This window comes from Onychostoma macrolepis, chromosome 07 (assembly GCF_012432095.1).
Source record: "Onychostoma macrolepis isolate SWU-2019 chromosome 07, ASM1243209v1, whole genome shotgun sequence".
Classification (NCBI taxonomy): domain Eukaryota; kingdom Metazoa; phylum Chordata; class Actinopteri; order Cypriniformes; family Cyprinidae; genus Onychostoma; species Onychostoma macrolepis.
Window position 1 is genome coordinate 24,898,692 of NC_081161.1, and position 17,165 is coordinate 24,915,856.

Genomic DNA, 17,165 nt, shown 5'->3' on the forward strand with positions numbered 1-17,165 from the left:
TTTGTTGTGAATTGGTGGGTTTTTGTTAAATGTGGGCCTAAATCATCACAATTAAAAGAACCAAAGACTTAAACTACTTCAGTCTGTGTGCATTGAATTTATTTAATAAACGAGTTTCACAATTTGAGTTGAATTACTGAAATAAATGAACTTTTCCACGACATTCTAATTTATTGAGATGCACCTGTACTACAAGAAATATTATATCAAAGAAGATTATGTGGTCACTTGAATTTTGGTACTTCATTGTTTTAGATTATGAATATGAGGAAAATTATGCATAACCAGTGTTGGGGAAAGTTACTTTTAAAAGTAATGCATTACAATATTGCGTTACTCCCTAAAAAAGTAACTTAGTTACTTTTTATGGAAAGTAATGCGTTACATTACTTTTGCATAACTTTCACGTTACTTTTTAAATATGAGCAGGGCTTGATTGTTTTTAATATAAGAAGTTCTATTTATAGCAAATGTAAAAGCCCTTTCACACCAAAAAGTGTAATGAATAAACCTCAGGCTGAAGGAAAAATAAATTCACGTCTGTACAGTAGAACGCAGGTGAAGCACAATTGTTAGTTTATCTAAAGTCATTTTTGCTTATTAGTATGGTTGAACTGGATCATCAAAGGTCAGCAGCAAAGACATTGGTTAATAAAATGGGATTAGATACATTTGTGTTATTTAACGTATTTAATTATTGCAGGTTTGTGTCATATTCTGAGTTTGCATTTCACTGTTTTAATTCATTTTGATGAATACTAAATCTGTTTTTTGCGAGTGGGATGAATTAATGCACATTCACATTTAGTCTAGAACTACAGTAACATCATGTTCACACAGCACACACAACTCCTCTGCACTTCTGATTTCTCCCAATATGGGGACAGGAGACTTGTCAGTCAATAAATGGGAAAACAAAGTAACTGACATTACTTTTTTGAAAAAGTAACTCAGATATTTTCATGTAAATTAAAAAGTGTGTTACTTTACTAGTTACTTGAAAAAGCAATCTGATTACGTAACTCGCGTTACTTGTAATGCGTTACCCCCAACACTGTGCATAACAATGTAATTTTCCGATTTTTTACAGATATCATTGTAGTAAATTTGGTAGAGACATAAAATGTCACTGAAACTCAGCACAAACCTATTCACTTGCATCTCTCAAGGGAAAAGGGAAGAGAGAAAATGTGTAGTGAAACTGTTTCTCATGTCTGAATGTTATTATTTTTCAGTGTGTGTCAGCATGGCACGTTTCAGTGTGAGTTCCGCCCATGTCCATCAATGTGCACGGCTTATGGAGATCGACACTACCGAACATTTGATGGGTTCCTGTTTGATTATATTGGTGCATGCAAGGTGTACTTGGTCAAGGTGAGCTTTTAGCAACAGATCCAGATATTCCCATATCTCATATTCTTATAAAAATGTATTGTTGTTGACTGCTAATGTGTGCTCCCATGTGTGTTAGAGCTCATCAGATGCAATGATGACTGTGACAGCAGAGAATGTTGACTGCTTTGAGAGTGGCGTGATCTGCAGGAAATCTCTCTTCATCTCTTTGGGACGCTCCTTCATTGTGTTTGATGATGACACAGGCACACCTGTGAGTGAGCTTTTCTCTTTCTGTATAAAACCTTAAACTATAATTACACCATAAAATAGTGTAATTATGCCTGAATTAAAAGAAATGCCTACAGTTGTCACCTAATAAATTTTATGTGCCCCAACCATATTCGGCTCATTCCTTTACATCCCTGAGTAGGAGTGAATATACTTTGGCAGAATATTTAATGCATCATAGTGCTGATGGTGTTGCATCTGTAGTCTTATGTTTCTTGAAACATTGGTTTTGGTGCAAGCAATTGAGGTACTTTAACATAATAATAATCTGCGGACATATTTCACATGCAGAACCCATCCAGTGTGATCGACAGACAGAAAGTATATATATGGCAAGCAGGATACTATACCATTGTGCATCTGCTTGGGGAAGACCTCACAGTGCTGTGGGACAGAAAAACCACTGTACATATACAAGCTGGACCACGCTGGCAGGTAAAAAAAAAACACACACAATGAAGGTGTAACTGATTTCTGTCTCGCGAATCAGTCATTTCCAGATCAATTTTGATTACTTTACAAGTGTGTATTTGTGTGTTTTTGCTATTTTTAGGGCAAGCTTACTGGTCTTTGTGGGAACTTTGATCAGAAGACAGCGAATGAGATGAGAACACCAGAGAACATTGATTCGTCAACACCCCAGGAGTTTGGCAACAGCTGGACAGCAGCAGAGGCATGCCAAACAGATAAACACACATACACTACCAGTCAAAAATTTAGAATAATTAGGACTTTTTAAGTTTTTGCAAAAAATTATCTTAAGCTTACCAAGGCTGCATTTATTTGATTAAAATAATAATGTCATTTAAATACAGTAATATTGTGAAATTAACATTTATGTCCCAGCCAAATTACTACAATTTTAAGGTAACTTTTCTATTTTAATATATTTTAAAATGTAATTTATTCCTTTGATGGCTTTTGTTTTAAATTATAATATGTACTGTTACTGTTTTCAGCCTTGGTGAGCATAAGATACATTTTTCAAAACCATTAAAAAAATCTTAATTATTCCAAACTTTTGACCAGTAGTGTAAAATGCACACTTTTATCTAATTCTCTTCGTTAGATGACTGAACGTGTGTTTTTGCCCTTCAGAATGTCTCAAATCTGGCGGTAGCTACAAATCAAAAACTCTAATCAAAGTCTTTACACTGAATGTATCTGTTTGTGTGTTAATGTCCCATCAGTGTGTGAACAGTCCTGATATAAGGCACCCCTGCAATCTGAATCCTCTTCGAGAGCCCTTTGCTAAAAGACAGTGTGGGATTTTGCTCAGTGAAGTGTTCCAAGTCTGCCACCCTGTGGTAAGCTGATCACAGATAACCAGCAGACATTAATGCTCACATTCACACCGAGTCAAAATGTACATGTGAGTGAGAGAGGGTTTCTGTGTTTAAAGGTGTTTGATGCTCTGTAGGTAGATGTCACATGGTTCTATATGAACTGCCTGGTGGACACCTGCGGCTGCAACCGTGGGGGAGACTGTGAGTGTTTCTGCACGAGCGTTGCAGCGTATGCTCACCGCTGCTGCCAAAAGGGCGTCACCATTGATTGGCGCTCCCCTTCTGTCTGTCGTGAGTGACACTTCAGCCCAGTTTTTCATCACATGATTGGTTTTTATGGTACTGTATAATGAGTAACACTATCTTCTTCCTCTTACAGCTTATGACTGTGAATACTACAACAAAGGTACATCTGTTGTTTTTTGATGATAATATTTGTATTTGTCTGAGAGATTTTTAATTTTGACAGTTGTGTGTGTGTGTGGAAATGCACGTCTGCGTAGCTTTAGGGAAAGGGCCACTGAAGCTGTTGACCTACAGAGAGAGAGGAACACTGTTGGCAGCCAATAAGACAAGTGGACTGGTGTTTCCAAAAAGAGAATTGACCAGTACTGATGAGATCCTGACATTGTTCATGATGACTCCAGGCATCAGCAAAACCAGACCACATGGTCAGTCCGACAGACAAAAGCACGCAATCAACATATAAAAATGCTCAAGTCACTTTTGTAAATATATATTTTTAGGTGTATTAGTTTAGGTGTATTATTCTGTGTATATTCTGTATATTTTGCTTTTCTTAATGGGTATGTTGTTAATGCTGCAGACACATCTCTGGTATCATTTGAGGTGGCAGACAGACCCAACTACTTCTTAAAAGCAGAGCGCACTGGTCAGCTGAGACTGCAGAAGTGGGAAAAAAGTGATGTATTTTGGGATGCAGCTACATTTGTTCTTCATAGAGACACCTGGATCTCAGGCTTTGATTCTCTTGAGTCCCTGGCAAAGCCAGGGTTTTTTCTGCATTTCATGCTGTCCAGACTCCAACTCATGAAATACAGTCACTCAGATCGGTACCGCCGAGCTACTCTATTCAAACTGACAGGTCAGCATGTGGCTACATACATGTACAACCTTGCTTATAATCACACAGAAATTACGACTTGCTTTTTTCAAATCATTATTTTACTACAGGCGCCTTACCACAGTATCCAATGGGTCCTCGATGTCAGTGGCGGTATGAATCATGTGTGAGTCCATGCTTCAGGACATGCAGTGACCCATCAGGTCTGAGCTGTGCCAGTATCCTGAAGTAAGAGCACACGCATTTATGCATGCAAACATACACACATTTGTTTTCTGCAAATATTTACAAGTATCTAAATTGTGTAAAGTGATATGACTGGCATGTACCTTTCTGTAGGGTCGAGGGATGCCTGCCTCAGTGTCCAAGTCACATGGTTCTAGATGAGGTCACTCACAGATGTGTCTTTATGGAGGACTGTAAGCTAGCGTTTGTGCTACTTCTATTACTAATGCTAGTGTAAAATAAAATCACTGACATTTTTTATTTTAATGAGGTGAATGATAGGTTGAGATAAACGTCCACAATCATTGTCTTATGATTTGATTAAGGCAGCTTATGTTACCTTTCAGTTACAACTTCGTAAATTCCATTTTAACCAGCACTAATGCTAACAATCTTTGAGAAAAACATTTCTTACCAGTAGTTGTAAAAGGAGCAATTTAAAAATAATTTAGCTTTTTTTTTTATTGCCATAGTAAATCCAGGATTCAGTTTAGCTAGCTGAAAGTTACACAGTTAGCTATATCAGATTAAATGAGATATTCTGTGCAGTGTCTAATAAATATTGTGTTTGTGTTTAGGCATTAAATCTGCTGTTGTTCCTCCATTCACGCCACCCAGTACTGCAATATCATCAACATCCTCCTCAGAGCATTCTACCTTGAGTGGTCCAGTGGTTTCTATATCACTCACTTCTTCAACAGTGTCAGGGTCTAACGCTACTGCTTCCACACCTACAGCACACATGCCAAGCACTGAAAAGCTTACATCTTCTCCCATCAGACCTGAGGTGGTGGAAACCATTACCACATTAACGACATCCACTTCCTTTCCAAGCCCACTGGCTTCCACTGAGAGAACCACTAAAGCACCAAGCATCACCCACAGTTCCACTTCCTCCACATCGCACACTAGCCCAATGTCTCTCACAGAAACTCTCTCAGAGACCTCTACAACAAGCAGGCCAACAGAGTCTTTGACACTTCTCACACGTACCACAGCTATCCCCTCACCGTCTACTTTTAGTCCCGTTCTGTCGTCTACCTCAAGTAAGGAGCCGACCAGAGTAAGCACTCTACCTGTGCTTCCAGTCTCAACCAGCATAAGCTCCACAGACGCCACTTCCCCAACAGTCAAAGTGTCCTCTCCTCTCACCTCTAGTACTGAGACCCCCAGAGTCACAGAGGCCTTTATATCTACTGAAAAGGCCACAACACACTCTGTGACATTTAGTGGCAGTACACAGTTTCCTGTTGAAACCATCAGCACAACAAAGTCCACCTCACCATCAACTACAACACCTATATTAGAATCAAGCACCTCTGTCACCACAGAAAAATGGACCTTTCCCACATCTTTACACACTGTGGGAACCCCAGAGAGCACCTCTGAAACACACTACACTACTCCTTTGGACATCACTACCATTTCCACTTCCCCTACAGATATTGAAGCATCAACCACTCACATTACAGTAAAATCCACAAGTTCTGCTTTTCCAACACCAACTTCAACTCAAACTACACCTTTTATTGCTTCAAAATCAACCTCAGAGCAACCCGAAACTTCAAAAACAACAGTGTCTGTCTCCACAGCTGCTCCAACAGCCTTCATCACCACAGTGTCCACTCAAGCTCCTGCATTTGTGCCAACAGAAACCACGGCAAAAACAACCTATCAGCCAACATCTGTTATATATCCTTATCCTGATGTTGCAACAACTGATATAATATTACCTACAGATTGGAGAGTGATTCAAACCACATCAACTCGATCACCAGAAACAACCCAAACCAGTGCCAGAATAGCAGAGACACCACTTACCACCTACACCAGCATCCCATTCATCTCAGCACCTACAGAAGAAACATCAACACTGCTTACATCACATGTGTCACCTACTGACAAGACAACTTTTAGAGATGTCTCTGCTTCTACTACGCTGAGCCCTACAGAGTCTCACTGGAGTTTAGTTTCCACCACTGCTCTCCTTTCAGACAAAGTCAGCACATCACCATTTCATCCTCCTTACTCTATGACAACTCCAACCACCACATCTGCACTGCCTGAGATTTCTCCAGCTTCACCATCCATACTTACAATGGCAACATCAGTATCTCAAGCCCCAACAAAAACCACAGAAACAACTATCACTTCTGAGACACCTCTGCTAACATCTACTGCAGCTGAGAAAGAGATTATTTCTACCACTCAAACATCCACAGCTAGACCTTTGAGTATTCATTCTGTCACTGAGACAACTAGGGTTTCTCTTGACACAGATAGAGCTGTGCTGTCAACCACCGCGACAACCCAAACGTCAGCACTGGTCCATGAGACGTCCAGCACCTTTCCTTCCACAATCACTCCAAAATTCACAACCCGTGTCACACCAGTCCTGACTTCACGGGTGGCTGTGGCTACCACACGACGAGAAACTCCACGAGTTGTGGCCACAACCAGTATCTCACCTCCAACTAGGAATGCAACAACATTGACAACACCTGCAACCACTTCTACTGATAAAGTGACCACTGTTTCCAAAGACACAACTACTTCTACTATGCCTGTTGCTACTTCTAGCACACTTCCAACACACACTCCTGACATCACTGAGTACACCTTTGGATTTACAGAGTACACCACTGAAACTGGTCCGACCACAACACTGCTGTCATCAATTGGAACAACTCCAGTGCCTAGTGTGGCATCAGTTTTTACCCAGACTACCATTTCAACACAGCCCCCTTCTTCCTCTACTGTCACTGAGAGTAGTCCTGTAACCAGTGCAAGTGCCTCTACTGAGCGCCCTCTGGTGGATGAACATACCAGTGTCACAGCCATGCCACCTGCTCCAGACACTGCCCAAACAACACTGAGTTCATCTGTGATGACCAGTCTGCCCTACACAATAGAAACAGAGCACTGGATGACGAGCCTGACGCATGCAGTTCCAAAAACTACTGCTCTCGAGCCAAGCAGAGTATGCACTGTAAGTCAATTATAAAATACTTTTATATATTACCCCTCACCCCTCACATTTCAGCAACAATTTTAGTATATCTTATCAAGGGACAATACTACGCAAATGAAACTTGGATATATTTTAGAGTAGTCAATGTGCAGCTTGTATAGCAGTGCAAATTTACTATCCTCTAAATATAACTCAGCATATAGCCATTATTGTCTAAATAACTGGCAACAAAAATGAGTACACCCTAAGTGAACATGTCAAAACTGTGTCCAAAGTGTCAATATTTTGTAGGGGCATCATTGTTATCTAGCACTGCCTTAATCCTCCTGGTCATGGAGTTCACCAGAGCTGCACAGGTTGTTGCTGGGATCCTTTTCCACTCCTCCATAATGACATCATGGAGCTGTTGGATGTTAGACACACGGTGAATGCCCCACATGTGCTCCATAGGGTTCAGGTCTGGAGACATACTTGGCCACTCCATCACCTTTAGCTTCATCAGCAAGGCAGTTGTCATCTTGGCAGTATGTTTGGGGTCGTTATTATGTTGGAAAACTGCCGTTCGGCCCAGTTTCTGAAGGGAGGGCATCATATTCTGCTTCAGAATGTCACAGTACATGTTGGGATCCATGTTTCCCTCAATGAACCTCAGCTCCCCATTACCAGCAGCACTCATGCAGCCCCAGACCATGAAGCTAACACCACCATGCTTGACTGTAGGCAAGACACAATTTTCTTGGTACTCCTCACCAGGGCATCGCCACACATGCTGGACACCATCTGAGCCTCATCAGATCAGCCTCATCTATCTTAGTCTCATCAGACCACAGGACATGGTTCCAGTAATTCATGCTCTTGGCCAGGTTGTCTTCAGCAAACTGTTTGCAGGCTTTTTGTAAGCCAGCTTCAGAAGAGGCTTCCTTCTGGGATGACGGCCATGCAAACCGACTTGTTGCAGTGTGCAGCGTATGGTCGGAGCACTGACAAGTTGACCTTCCGCTGGCAGCACTCATGCATCTGTTTTTCGAAGCCAGCTTCTGCACCTGAAGCACAGCACAAGGATCTAACATCTTTGATCAACTCTTGCGAGGCCTGTTCCGAGTGAAACCCATCTTGGAAAACCTCTGTATGCCACTGGCCACTGTACTGTAACTCAGTTTTAGGTTGTTACTGATCTTCTTATAGCCTCGACCATCTTTGTGGAGAGCAACAATTCTAATTCTCAAATCCTCAGAGAGTTCTTTGCCATGAGGTGCCATGTTGAACATCCAGTGGTCAGTATGAGAGAATTGTACTCAAATCACCAAATTTTAACTGCTCTAATATAAGATACACAAATTTGTATAGTCCTGTCAAGCAGACAAAAACATGAACATGATGAATAGGACATGTGGCTTTGCATGGTTAAATGACGTATAGCTGTTATCACTTAGGGTGTACTCACTTTTGTTGCCAGCTTTTTTGACAACAATGGCTGTATATTGAGTTATTTTCAGAGGACAGTAAATCTTTACTGCTATACAAGTTGCACATTGACTACTCTAAAATATATCCAAGTTTCATTTCTATAGAATTGTCCCTTGAGAAGATATACAAAAATGGTTGCCGGAATGTAAGGGTGTACTCACTTTTGTGAGATATATAGGTTTATATATATAAATAAATAATAAATAATATGTGTGTATGTGTCTGTAGTCTCCATATTCAGAGGTAGTGGATGAATGTACAAAGCTTATTTGTGTCAGTGGCAAGTTGCTCCTCTTCAATAAGTCTCAGAGCTGCCCATATGATCCTACACCTCCAAACTGTGGTCTGCTTGGCTTTGCCGTACTGGTCAATGGTGATAAGTGTTGTCCACGATGGGACTGTCCATGTGAGGAACACCTGCATTATATACATTACTATGATCTTTTCTATTCTGTCATTTGTTTACTGAATGTTTATTAAGATATTTTTTTAAATTTTGGCATGTAGGTCGTTGTTCAGTGTTTCCCGATCTTAATCTGATCACATTTGATGGGAAAAGTGTTGCAATTTATAAAGCTGCTTTATATGTGGTGGCTCAGCTTCCCAATGAGACGGTCAGCATCCTGGTACAAGATTGTTCTGGACCAGATGACACTGTAAGATATGCTCATCTCCATTGTTTCGACTAACCTTCCGGATAGCTCCTCACAACTCTAGTGCTCTTTATGTGTCCTTTTTTAACCAAAAATATGTCAAAGTTATAATATCATTCTATTTGATTCCAGCTTGTGTGGAACTTTACCAATTTGTGTCTGGCAGCTTTAAACATTACTCACAAATCCAACGAAGTGCTCATCAATCGTCTGCAGAGACGCGTGAGTATCCATCTGTTTGCAATTCTTGAAATAACTTTTGTAGTGGTAATTGATTTTAAACCTCTTTTTATCTGCCAGCCTGGCAGATATGAATGAAAGATGTTCAAAATATACAATGGGTTGTTTTTTCTAGCTATATGTGAACTCCAGGTATGCAAAGCCACGTTTTAAGAAGTTTGGTTTTGAGATTCTGGACACGGGAAACATGTATCTAATCCGAAGTCCAGCTGGTTTGAAGATCCAGTGGTTCCACACTACAGGCATGATGGTGATTGAGATGGACAGCTATAACAACAGACTCCCCACAATGGGCTTGTGTGGTACGAAACCAATAACCAAAGATTATACATACTGGAAAAATGATCATATCATATTTTAATGCCATCTACTTGATCATATAATATTTTAATGCCATCTACGTCCTTCATGTTCCTCACTCTCCACGTCTCTCATCTTTCTCTTTGTCACCCTGTCCAGGTAGTTGTGATGGTAATCCTCTGAATGATCTGACTCTGTCTAATGGTACAGTTGTGCCTGAGCAAGAGGATCCGGCCGTGTTCATCGATAGCTGGCAGATTCCCAACACCACCAGCTACGTCAGCCACAGCAGACGGAGGGAGGTCAACTGCACCACGGGCGACTGCTCCCAGTGCATGAGCATGCTGAGCAACCGTACCTTCACCATCTGCCATCCTTATGTACGGCACACGACATCCACATCCCACCAATACCAAACCTGTGATTATGCACTACATTTTCTGAATGTTTTTTGCGTTGCAGGTTCCTCCAGCAGTGTTCTGTGAGATGTGGGTGAGAGATGTGGAGTATGTGAATAATCCATGTGTTGCTTTGGCTGCTTATGCTGCTTCCTGCCACAAATTCAACATCTGCATGGAATGGAGGAGCTCTGACTTCTGCCGTATGTAGTTACTAAGGCATATCAACACGGCTTTAGGGAACAATGGTTTCCACATTTGTATATGGTGTTAAATGCCATTTATTGGTATGTTCTCTAATGTTTTCCTGTGTAGCATTCATGTGCCCAGAAAATCTGCGGTACCAAGCATGTCTGCCTGCCTGCACTGCCCCATCCTGCCCAAACCAAGAGTTTGAGTTTGTCCCAGAGCAATGCACAGGCCTTTCAGAGGGCTGTGTGTGTCCAGAGGGAACTCTATTACACCGACCTTATTCTGCCCTGTGCATTCCACCTAGCAAGTGTGGTATGCTCCTTGCCTGTCTGTCTCGCTTTCTTTTTAAAGAAAAGCTCTTGTTATTCATTTATTTGAGTCATGATATTTGTTTGCAGCATGTACTGATAGTTTTGGAATCCCTCGTGCTCTTGGGGAGGTTTGGAAAGCCTCACTGGATGGCTGCTGCATGTATAAGTGTGAGAACGACAGCATAGTGCCAGTGGAGTATAACTGCAGTAACATCCCTCAGCCAGTCTGCACGCGTACAGGAGAGATTACAGTCAGCCTGGCAGATGATAGCAGCTGCTGCCCTCAAAAAGCCTGTGGTTTGTTACACAATCATTTCACATGCATTTACTGAAGAACTGGGCAGAATGACTGTACATTCATAAAAACATACTGTGTTTAAATCCATCGTTAAAAAAAAAGAAGATGATATTATTACATGGTGATGGAATTTCTGAAAACATTTTGGAGTTGAATTTCCAATCAAATTACTAAATCTTAATCTTAAATTTGTCATACTGCCCAACACTATTTAACATTGTTTGTGTTAATGCATATAACTCTTATTAATGTAACTCGTATATTAATGTAACTAATGTATTACCTTACCATTACGTAAGAAGTTTAGATACTTTGTGAGATTGTTTAATCCATGCTTAAAGGGATAGTTCACCCAAAAATGAAAATTTACTCACCCTCAATTTGTTCTAAACCTACAAACCCGATTCCAAAAAAGTTGGGACACTGTACAAATTGTGAATAAAAAAGGTATGCAATAATTTAAAAATCTCATAAACTTATATTTTATTCATAATAGAATATAGATAACACATCAAATGTTGAAAGTGAGACATTTTGAAATGTCATGCCAAATATTGGCTCATTTTGGATTTCATGAGAGCTACACATTCCAAAATAGTTGGGACAGGTAGCAATAAGAGGCCGGAAAAGTACATATAAAAATGTACATATAAGTAACAGCTGGAGGACCAATTTGCAACTTATTAGGTCAATTGGCAACATGATTGGGTATAAAAAGTGTCTCTCAGAAGTCAAGATGGGAAGAGGATCACCAATTCCCCCAATGCTGCGGCGAAAAATAGTGGAGCAATATCAGAAAGAAGTTTCTCAGAGAAAAATTGCAAAGAGTTTGAAGTTATCATCATCTACAGTGCATAATATCATCCAAAGATTCAGAGAATCTGGAACAATCTCTGTGCGTAAGGGTCAAGGCCGGAAAACCATACTGGATGCACTGCATCACATACAGGAATGCTACTGTAATGGAAATCACAACATGGGCTCAGGAATACTTCCAGAAAACATTGTCGGTGAACACAATCCACCGTGCCATTCGCCGTTGCCGGCTAAAACTCTACAGGTAAAAAAAGAAGACATATCTAAACATGATCCAGAAGTGCAGGCGTTTTCTCTGGGCCAAGGCTCATTTAAAATGGACTGTGGCAAAGTGGAAAACTGTTCTGTGGTCAGACGAATCAAAATTTGAAGTTCTTTTTGGAAAACTGGGACGCCATGTCATCCGGACTAAAGAGGACAAGGACAACCCAAGTTGTTATCAGCGCTCAGTTCAGAAGCCTACATCTCTGATGGTATGGGGTTGCTTCCACATCATTGCATTCTGTTTTTATTCACAATTTGTACAGTGTCCCAACTTTTTTGGAATCGGGTTTGTATACGAGTTTCTTTCTTTTGTTGAACATAAAGAAGATAGTTTGTTGAATGCTGGTAATCAAACAGTTGATGGTCCCGACTGTATTTCTTTCCCTACTATGGAAGACCAACAATGGTTTGATTCTTCAAAATATATATTTTTTTAATTCAACATAAGAAACTTATACAGGTTTGAAACAACATGAGGGTGAGTAAATGATGACAAAATTTAAATTTTTGAGTGAACTATTTTTTTTGTGTGTTTTGTGACAGTTTGTAACCAGAGCATGTGTGAGGCAGCTCCTATGGATTGTAAATATGGGGAGAAGTTGGTGTCATATCATAGGCAGGACTCCTGCTGCCCAGAATACCTATGTGGTGAGTTTGGACATATTTTGTGTCCTATTTTGTTTGAGTCTGTGTACTTGTGCTTGCATACTAATTCATGTTTGCTTATTGTTTTTTGTTTGTTTTTTTAGAGTGTGATCCTGATCAGTGTGTCTTGGACATTCCTGTGTGTCGCGAAGATCAGACATTGATCGCCACTCGTGCTGAAGGCAGCTGCTGTTTGGCACACATCTGCAGTAAGTCATTACGATTAATGTTGAAATCATGTTGTTCCAGTCCCATATGACTAACATTCTTCCATTTAATAAAAAGAGAAATTATTAGGACTTGTACAATAGATATTATATACTGTAATATACTGTAGCAGTATATTATACAATATAGTTATTTTGAATTGTTAATTACATTCCAAGTCTTTAGAAGTCATGTTCTATGAGTAAATAGTAACTAATAGTTTGGGTAAATTCTTCCTTTAAAATTAATTTCCACCCATAATGTCATCATTATTTGATTTCAGCCTACCTAATGATTTATTGTCTTGTTTATTATTGTATTAGTGTGTGACAAATGTTCTGAGGCAGCTCCAGTGTGTCAAGTTGGAGAACTGCTGATTGTGGACACAAACAGCACAGAACGCTGCTGTCCAGTTTATCACTGCTGTGAGTACAAACACATGATTAAACGCACTGACATTTGCCGTTTTCATTCCCAGTTGTGAGCTTATAGTAAGCCAGTTACAGTAGAAAAATATAACAAACAGTTGACAAATTCACATAAAAATTGACAGCCTTCAAGCTCCACAAAACGAAATACCTTCGAAACACCAACTTAACTGAAACAGTGAAGTGTTATTGTAACTGTGTTGTGTGTATATGTATGTAGTGTGTGAGACCTCTCGATGCTTAGACATCACATGTCCAGTTGGCATGGCAGTAGTTTCCACAAGGATTCAAGATCAGTGTTGTCCATCACAGACATGCGGTAAGCCCACCAACCCAATGATAATGTGTTTGTTCATGTGATATCAGTGTGAGGGTATGTCAGTCTGTTTGTGTATTGCTTGTCTGTGTTTGTGAGTTTCTGTGACTGTGTGCTAAAGAAACAGAATGCAAATCTGTATTGAGTGTGTGTTTCTGAAAAAGACTAAAGCTCCTCTCTCTCTTAGAATGTGCATGTGAGAAAGTCCTTCGGCCCAAGTGTGCTCTGGTGAGTCACCAGAAATGACTGTATCGAAGTGACCTTGTATTATTGCATACATTTATTATTCCATTATTTGTCTGATCAGACTCTTGTTCGACTGGTTGGTTCATATCAGATGCATTGTGTTGTAGGGGCAAAGTATGCAGTTAGACAGAGCATTTTTGTCTGATCCGGAAAACCGGTGTGCCTGCAAAAGATTCATTTGTGGTGAGAACACACACGTCTGTTTGAAATGCTCTGAAAATGCAATAAAAAATCTTATCAAAAAATGTCTCTACATACGTATATGTAATTTTTACTTGTATGTGTACATTTCTGTGTGTGTGTGTATTTGTAGTGAGAGAGGCAGTGTGTGTGGATGGTGAACGAGGAGTGATGCTGCCGGGGCAGACACTGGTCGAGCACCGTGATCAGGGTGTGTGTTACACCACACAGTGCACACACACACTGGACTCTGCCACAGGTTTCTATCTCCTCAGAGCCGCTGGCACTAACTGCACTGCACGCTGCCAGCCTGTGAGTATTTAAGACACATATGTACACAAGCCAAACACAAAATACCTCCTAACTGTGTTATGTGTTCTCCAGAACCAGATATACATCCCACCTAAAGACCCCAGCAGCTGCTGTGGCATGTGTAAGAACATTTCTTGCCTGATCCGGAGCGAGAATGGATCTGTAACTATGTACAAGGTGATGTTCAGCAAAAGCTCATGTTCTCCTCCACTCAAAACCCTGCACAAAAGCTGCACAGAACTAAACGGCTCTAACACTTGTTTAAAAGAGTTTTTAACTGCTTAATATTTTTGTGGAAACATTGATACATTTTTTAAGGATTCTTTGGTGAAACATTTATTTGAAAAAGTGTCTTTTGTAATATTACACAGTAAATGTTGTCAATGTTGTCACTTTTGTCCAATTTTATGCATCCTTGCAGAATAAGATATTATAAACCAACATGTTGTTTTGAAGCCATTATTACATTTTAAAAATTCATTGAAATATTTTTTTATCTCATATTTTTCTAACGACTCTCTTGCAGCACTTTGTTCCTGTTGGTTTTGTTCTGCTGTGATGTAAACGTGCAGTATTTTGTTCCCCTCTCCAGCCAGGACGCAGCTGGGTGTCTGACTGCATACGCTATGACTGTACAGACACTCTGTCAGGACCTGTGCTCGTCTCCCACCCTTACAGCTGTCCCCCCTTTAACGAAACTGAGTGCATGAAGGTAAATTCTCTCGTCTTGATAAACATAAACCTCAATAATACATCAAGGTACAGGTAAGATACACACAAACACATGTACGTGACACAGAGATGTACTATACTATATAAAACTAATACATAATGCATTTACAGTATGAGACATTGCTGGTCTTGATTCAGTGATTAAGCAGTTGTTCCATACTTATACTGACAGCTTCCTTCGTGACAAAAGATATAAAACAATAAGTACTGTAATAAACATTTTGCAAAACATGTCTAGCAAAACAGGTCCCTTCTGTTTGAACCCTGCTACATTCTTTCAAAATATTCGTCTTGTCTTAGATTGGGGGCACCGTTGTGAGTTACATGGATGGGTGCTGCAAGACATGTGAGTACAGAGGTTACATTCCTTTGTTCATTTCTGCTCTTGTTATAACAAGAAACATGGGTAATGTTAACATTTAAAAGCTCCATCTGTTTCTTCCACAAGTCTTTTGCACTCATTATGTATGAATGAAAACAACAAACAAGACACAGGACTTTTGTTCTGTACCGGCAAGTTAAAGGGCAAAATTCATAGACCTAAACATAAAAACAATGAAGCCTGGGAACAATCGAGAAGTGTTTAAAAGCATTGTTTAAAAGCACTGATATGCACACAACAGGCTGAGTGTAACATTCTGTGACAATCTCTCCAGGCGCTGCGAACTCCCTGTTCCCCTTCTCTGTTAGCCCTTTGAAACCCACAGTTAGCACAAACTGTGAACAAGGTACCTGATACTAACATCAGACCTCAAGGCTCGCCATCACCATTGTTGATTTCCAACAATGTACTCCCCCTATTCAAACAAAATAGGAATTTCAACAGATTTGAAGATAACTGCTCATTGAAGTTATTTATACCTTTACTCACTTTTCTCCCAGATGTTTCTTGGAAGCAGCTAAATCTTTCCCCATTTTGCTCTGTCGGGCAGTGCATTGTTGATTGCCAACAATGTACTGTTGGTAGTGGCCAGTTAGAGAGTTTCTGTAGCTCTGCATGATTCAGATTGCTTAGGGTGTAGCTTCTGATCACATAGTATGTGTAGTTTGTGGTAATGGGGTGTTTGGTAATGTTTTGGGTGATATGGCAACATTAGCAATTCAAAGCATTTTCCAAATCTGTTGCCTCCTTCCAGTGTTGTTGCCTTCTCTGCCACATTACTCAAAACATTACAGCTTCTGCTCACTACTGATCTGTATGTTTTATTGGAAAATCAAGTATCGGGGCTCATTTGGGTCTTTTTTGTACTGTTGAGGTGGTGGAATGACACTGATGTTGAGTACAAGTAAATTCATATGTATCACTTATTTTCAGTAGATGAGTAGTTTTATAGTGATTATACTTTTTTATCAGCTAAGTGGGGAAAGAATAGTATTATTACTACTGTCAGTTATTCATCACAAGAACATGTTATTAAAATCCTGTGAAGTTAAAAGTTAAAACTTTCAATCTTAGGGGAGGATGAAAAAGGTGAACTGTTTATTATTATAAAATCTATTTTTTTTTAAAATACCGTTCATACTATGAATTTTATTGAATTAGAAAATTCAAAAGTAAGCTGTGTTAAACCAGATTAAAATAGTCCATCGGGATTCATTTTAATGCACATACTGTAAAGGACACGTTATTCAGCTTCAGCTTTTCAGACAGATTATGCTTTTTTAATAACACTTTCACAAATGAACATTATCTAATGCATATTCAAGCATGTGCTGAATGTAAAGATTACTTTATAACCTGAGAAAAAGCTATCCAGTGATGTCACTTAAAGTGGCATCCCAGCAGTGTTCTTGAGCAATGCGCTGTTGTCAATAACTTTTCTTCACCCAAATTGACGGTAAGCAGTTCAGTCATTTAAACATCTTAGCGACAGGAAGTTAAGCAAATAACAAGCAATTAAAGGGGTCATGAACTGCCTTTTTATATTATTTTGTACTGATCTCTGAGGTCCTCTTATAATGTTATCAAGA

At 39.8% G+C, this 17,165-nt stretch overlaps 1 protein-coding gene across 1 annotated transcript in view; it reads left to right on the forward strand.

Annotated features, from left to right (window-relative positions):
* Window positions 1–17,165, forward strand: part of otog (otogelin) — a 45,650-nt gene that overhangs the window by 22,947 nt on the left and 5,538 nt on the right. The window contains exons 25-54 of the mRNA XM_058781659.1: window positions 1,236–1,374; window positions 1,472–1,606; window positions 1,915–2,058; window positions 2,177–2,296; window positions 2,814–2,930; window positions 3,044–3,200; window positions 3,289–3,315; window positions 3,413–3,580; window positions 3,736–4,014; window positions 4,104–4,221; window positions 4,333–4,412; window positions 4,797–7,207; window positions 8,885–9,062; window positions 9,164–9,312; window positions 9,442–9,531; window positions 9,665–9,851; window positions 10,009–10,229; window positions 10,312–10,450; window positions 10,563–10,751; window positions 10,838–11,047; window positions 12,672–12,776; window positions 12,878–12,982; window positions 13,304–13,405; window positions 13,629–13,727; window positions 13,912–13,952; window positions 14,078–14,153; window positions 14,284–14,462; window positions 14,535–14,639; window positions 15,055–15,174; window positions 15,495–15,540. Coding sequence (XP_058637642.1) covers window positions 1,236–1,374; window positions 1,472–1,606; window positions 1,915–2,058; window positions 2,177–2,296; window positions 2,814–2,930; window positions 3,044–3,200; window positions 3,289–3,315; window positions 3,413–3,580; window positions 3,736–4,014; window positions 4,104–4,221; window positions 4,333–4,412; window positions 4,797–7,207; window positions 8,885–9,062; window positions 9,164–9,312; window positions 9,442–9,531; window positions 9,665–9,851; window positions 10,009–10,229; window positions 10,312–10,450; window positions 10,563–10,751; window positions 10,838–11,047; window positions 12,672–12,776; window positions 12,878–12,982; window positions 13,304–13,405; window positions 13,629–13,727; window positions 13,912–13,952; window positions 14,078–14,153; window positions 14,284–14,462; window positions 14,535–14,639; window positions 15,055–15,174; window positions 15,495–15,540 — 6,236 coding nt within the window. The remainder of the gene's footprint in view (window positions 1–1,235; window positions 1,375–1,471; window positions 1,607–1,914; window positions 2,059–2,176; window positions 2,297–2,813; window positions 2,931–3,043; window positions 3,201–3,288; window positions 3,316–3,412; window positions 3,581–3,735; window positions 4,015–4,103; window positions 4,222–4,332; window positions 4,413–4,796; window positions 7,208–8,884; window positions 9,063–9,163; window positions 9,313–9,441; window positions 9,532–9,664; window positions 9,852–10,008; window positions 10,230–10,311; window positions 10,451–10,562; window positions 10,752–10,837; window positions 11,048–12,671; window positions 12,777–12,877; window positions 12,983–13,303; window positions 13,406–13,628; window positions 13,728–13,911; window positions 13,953–14,077; window positions 14,154–14,283; window positions 14,463–14,534; window positions 14,640–15,054; window positions 15,175–15,494; window positions 15,541–17,165) is intronic.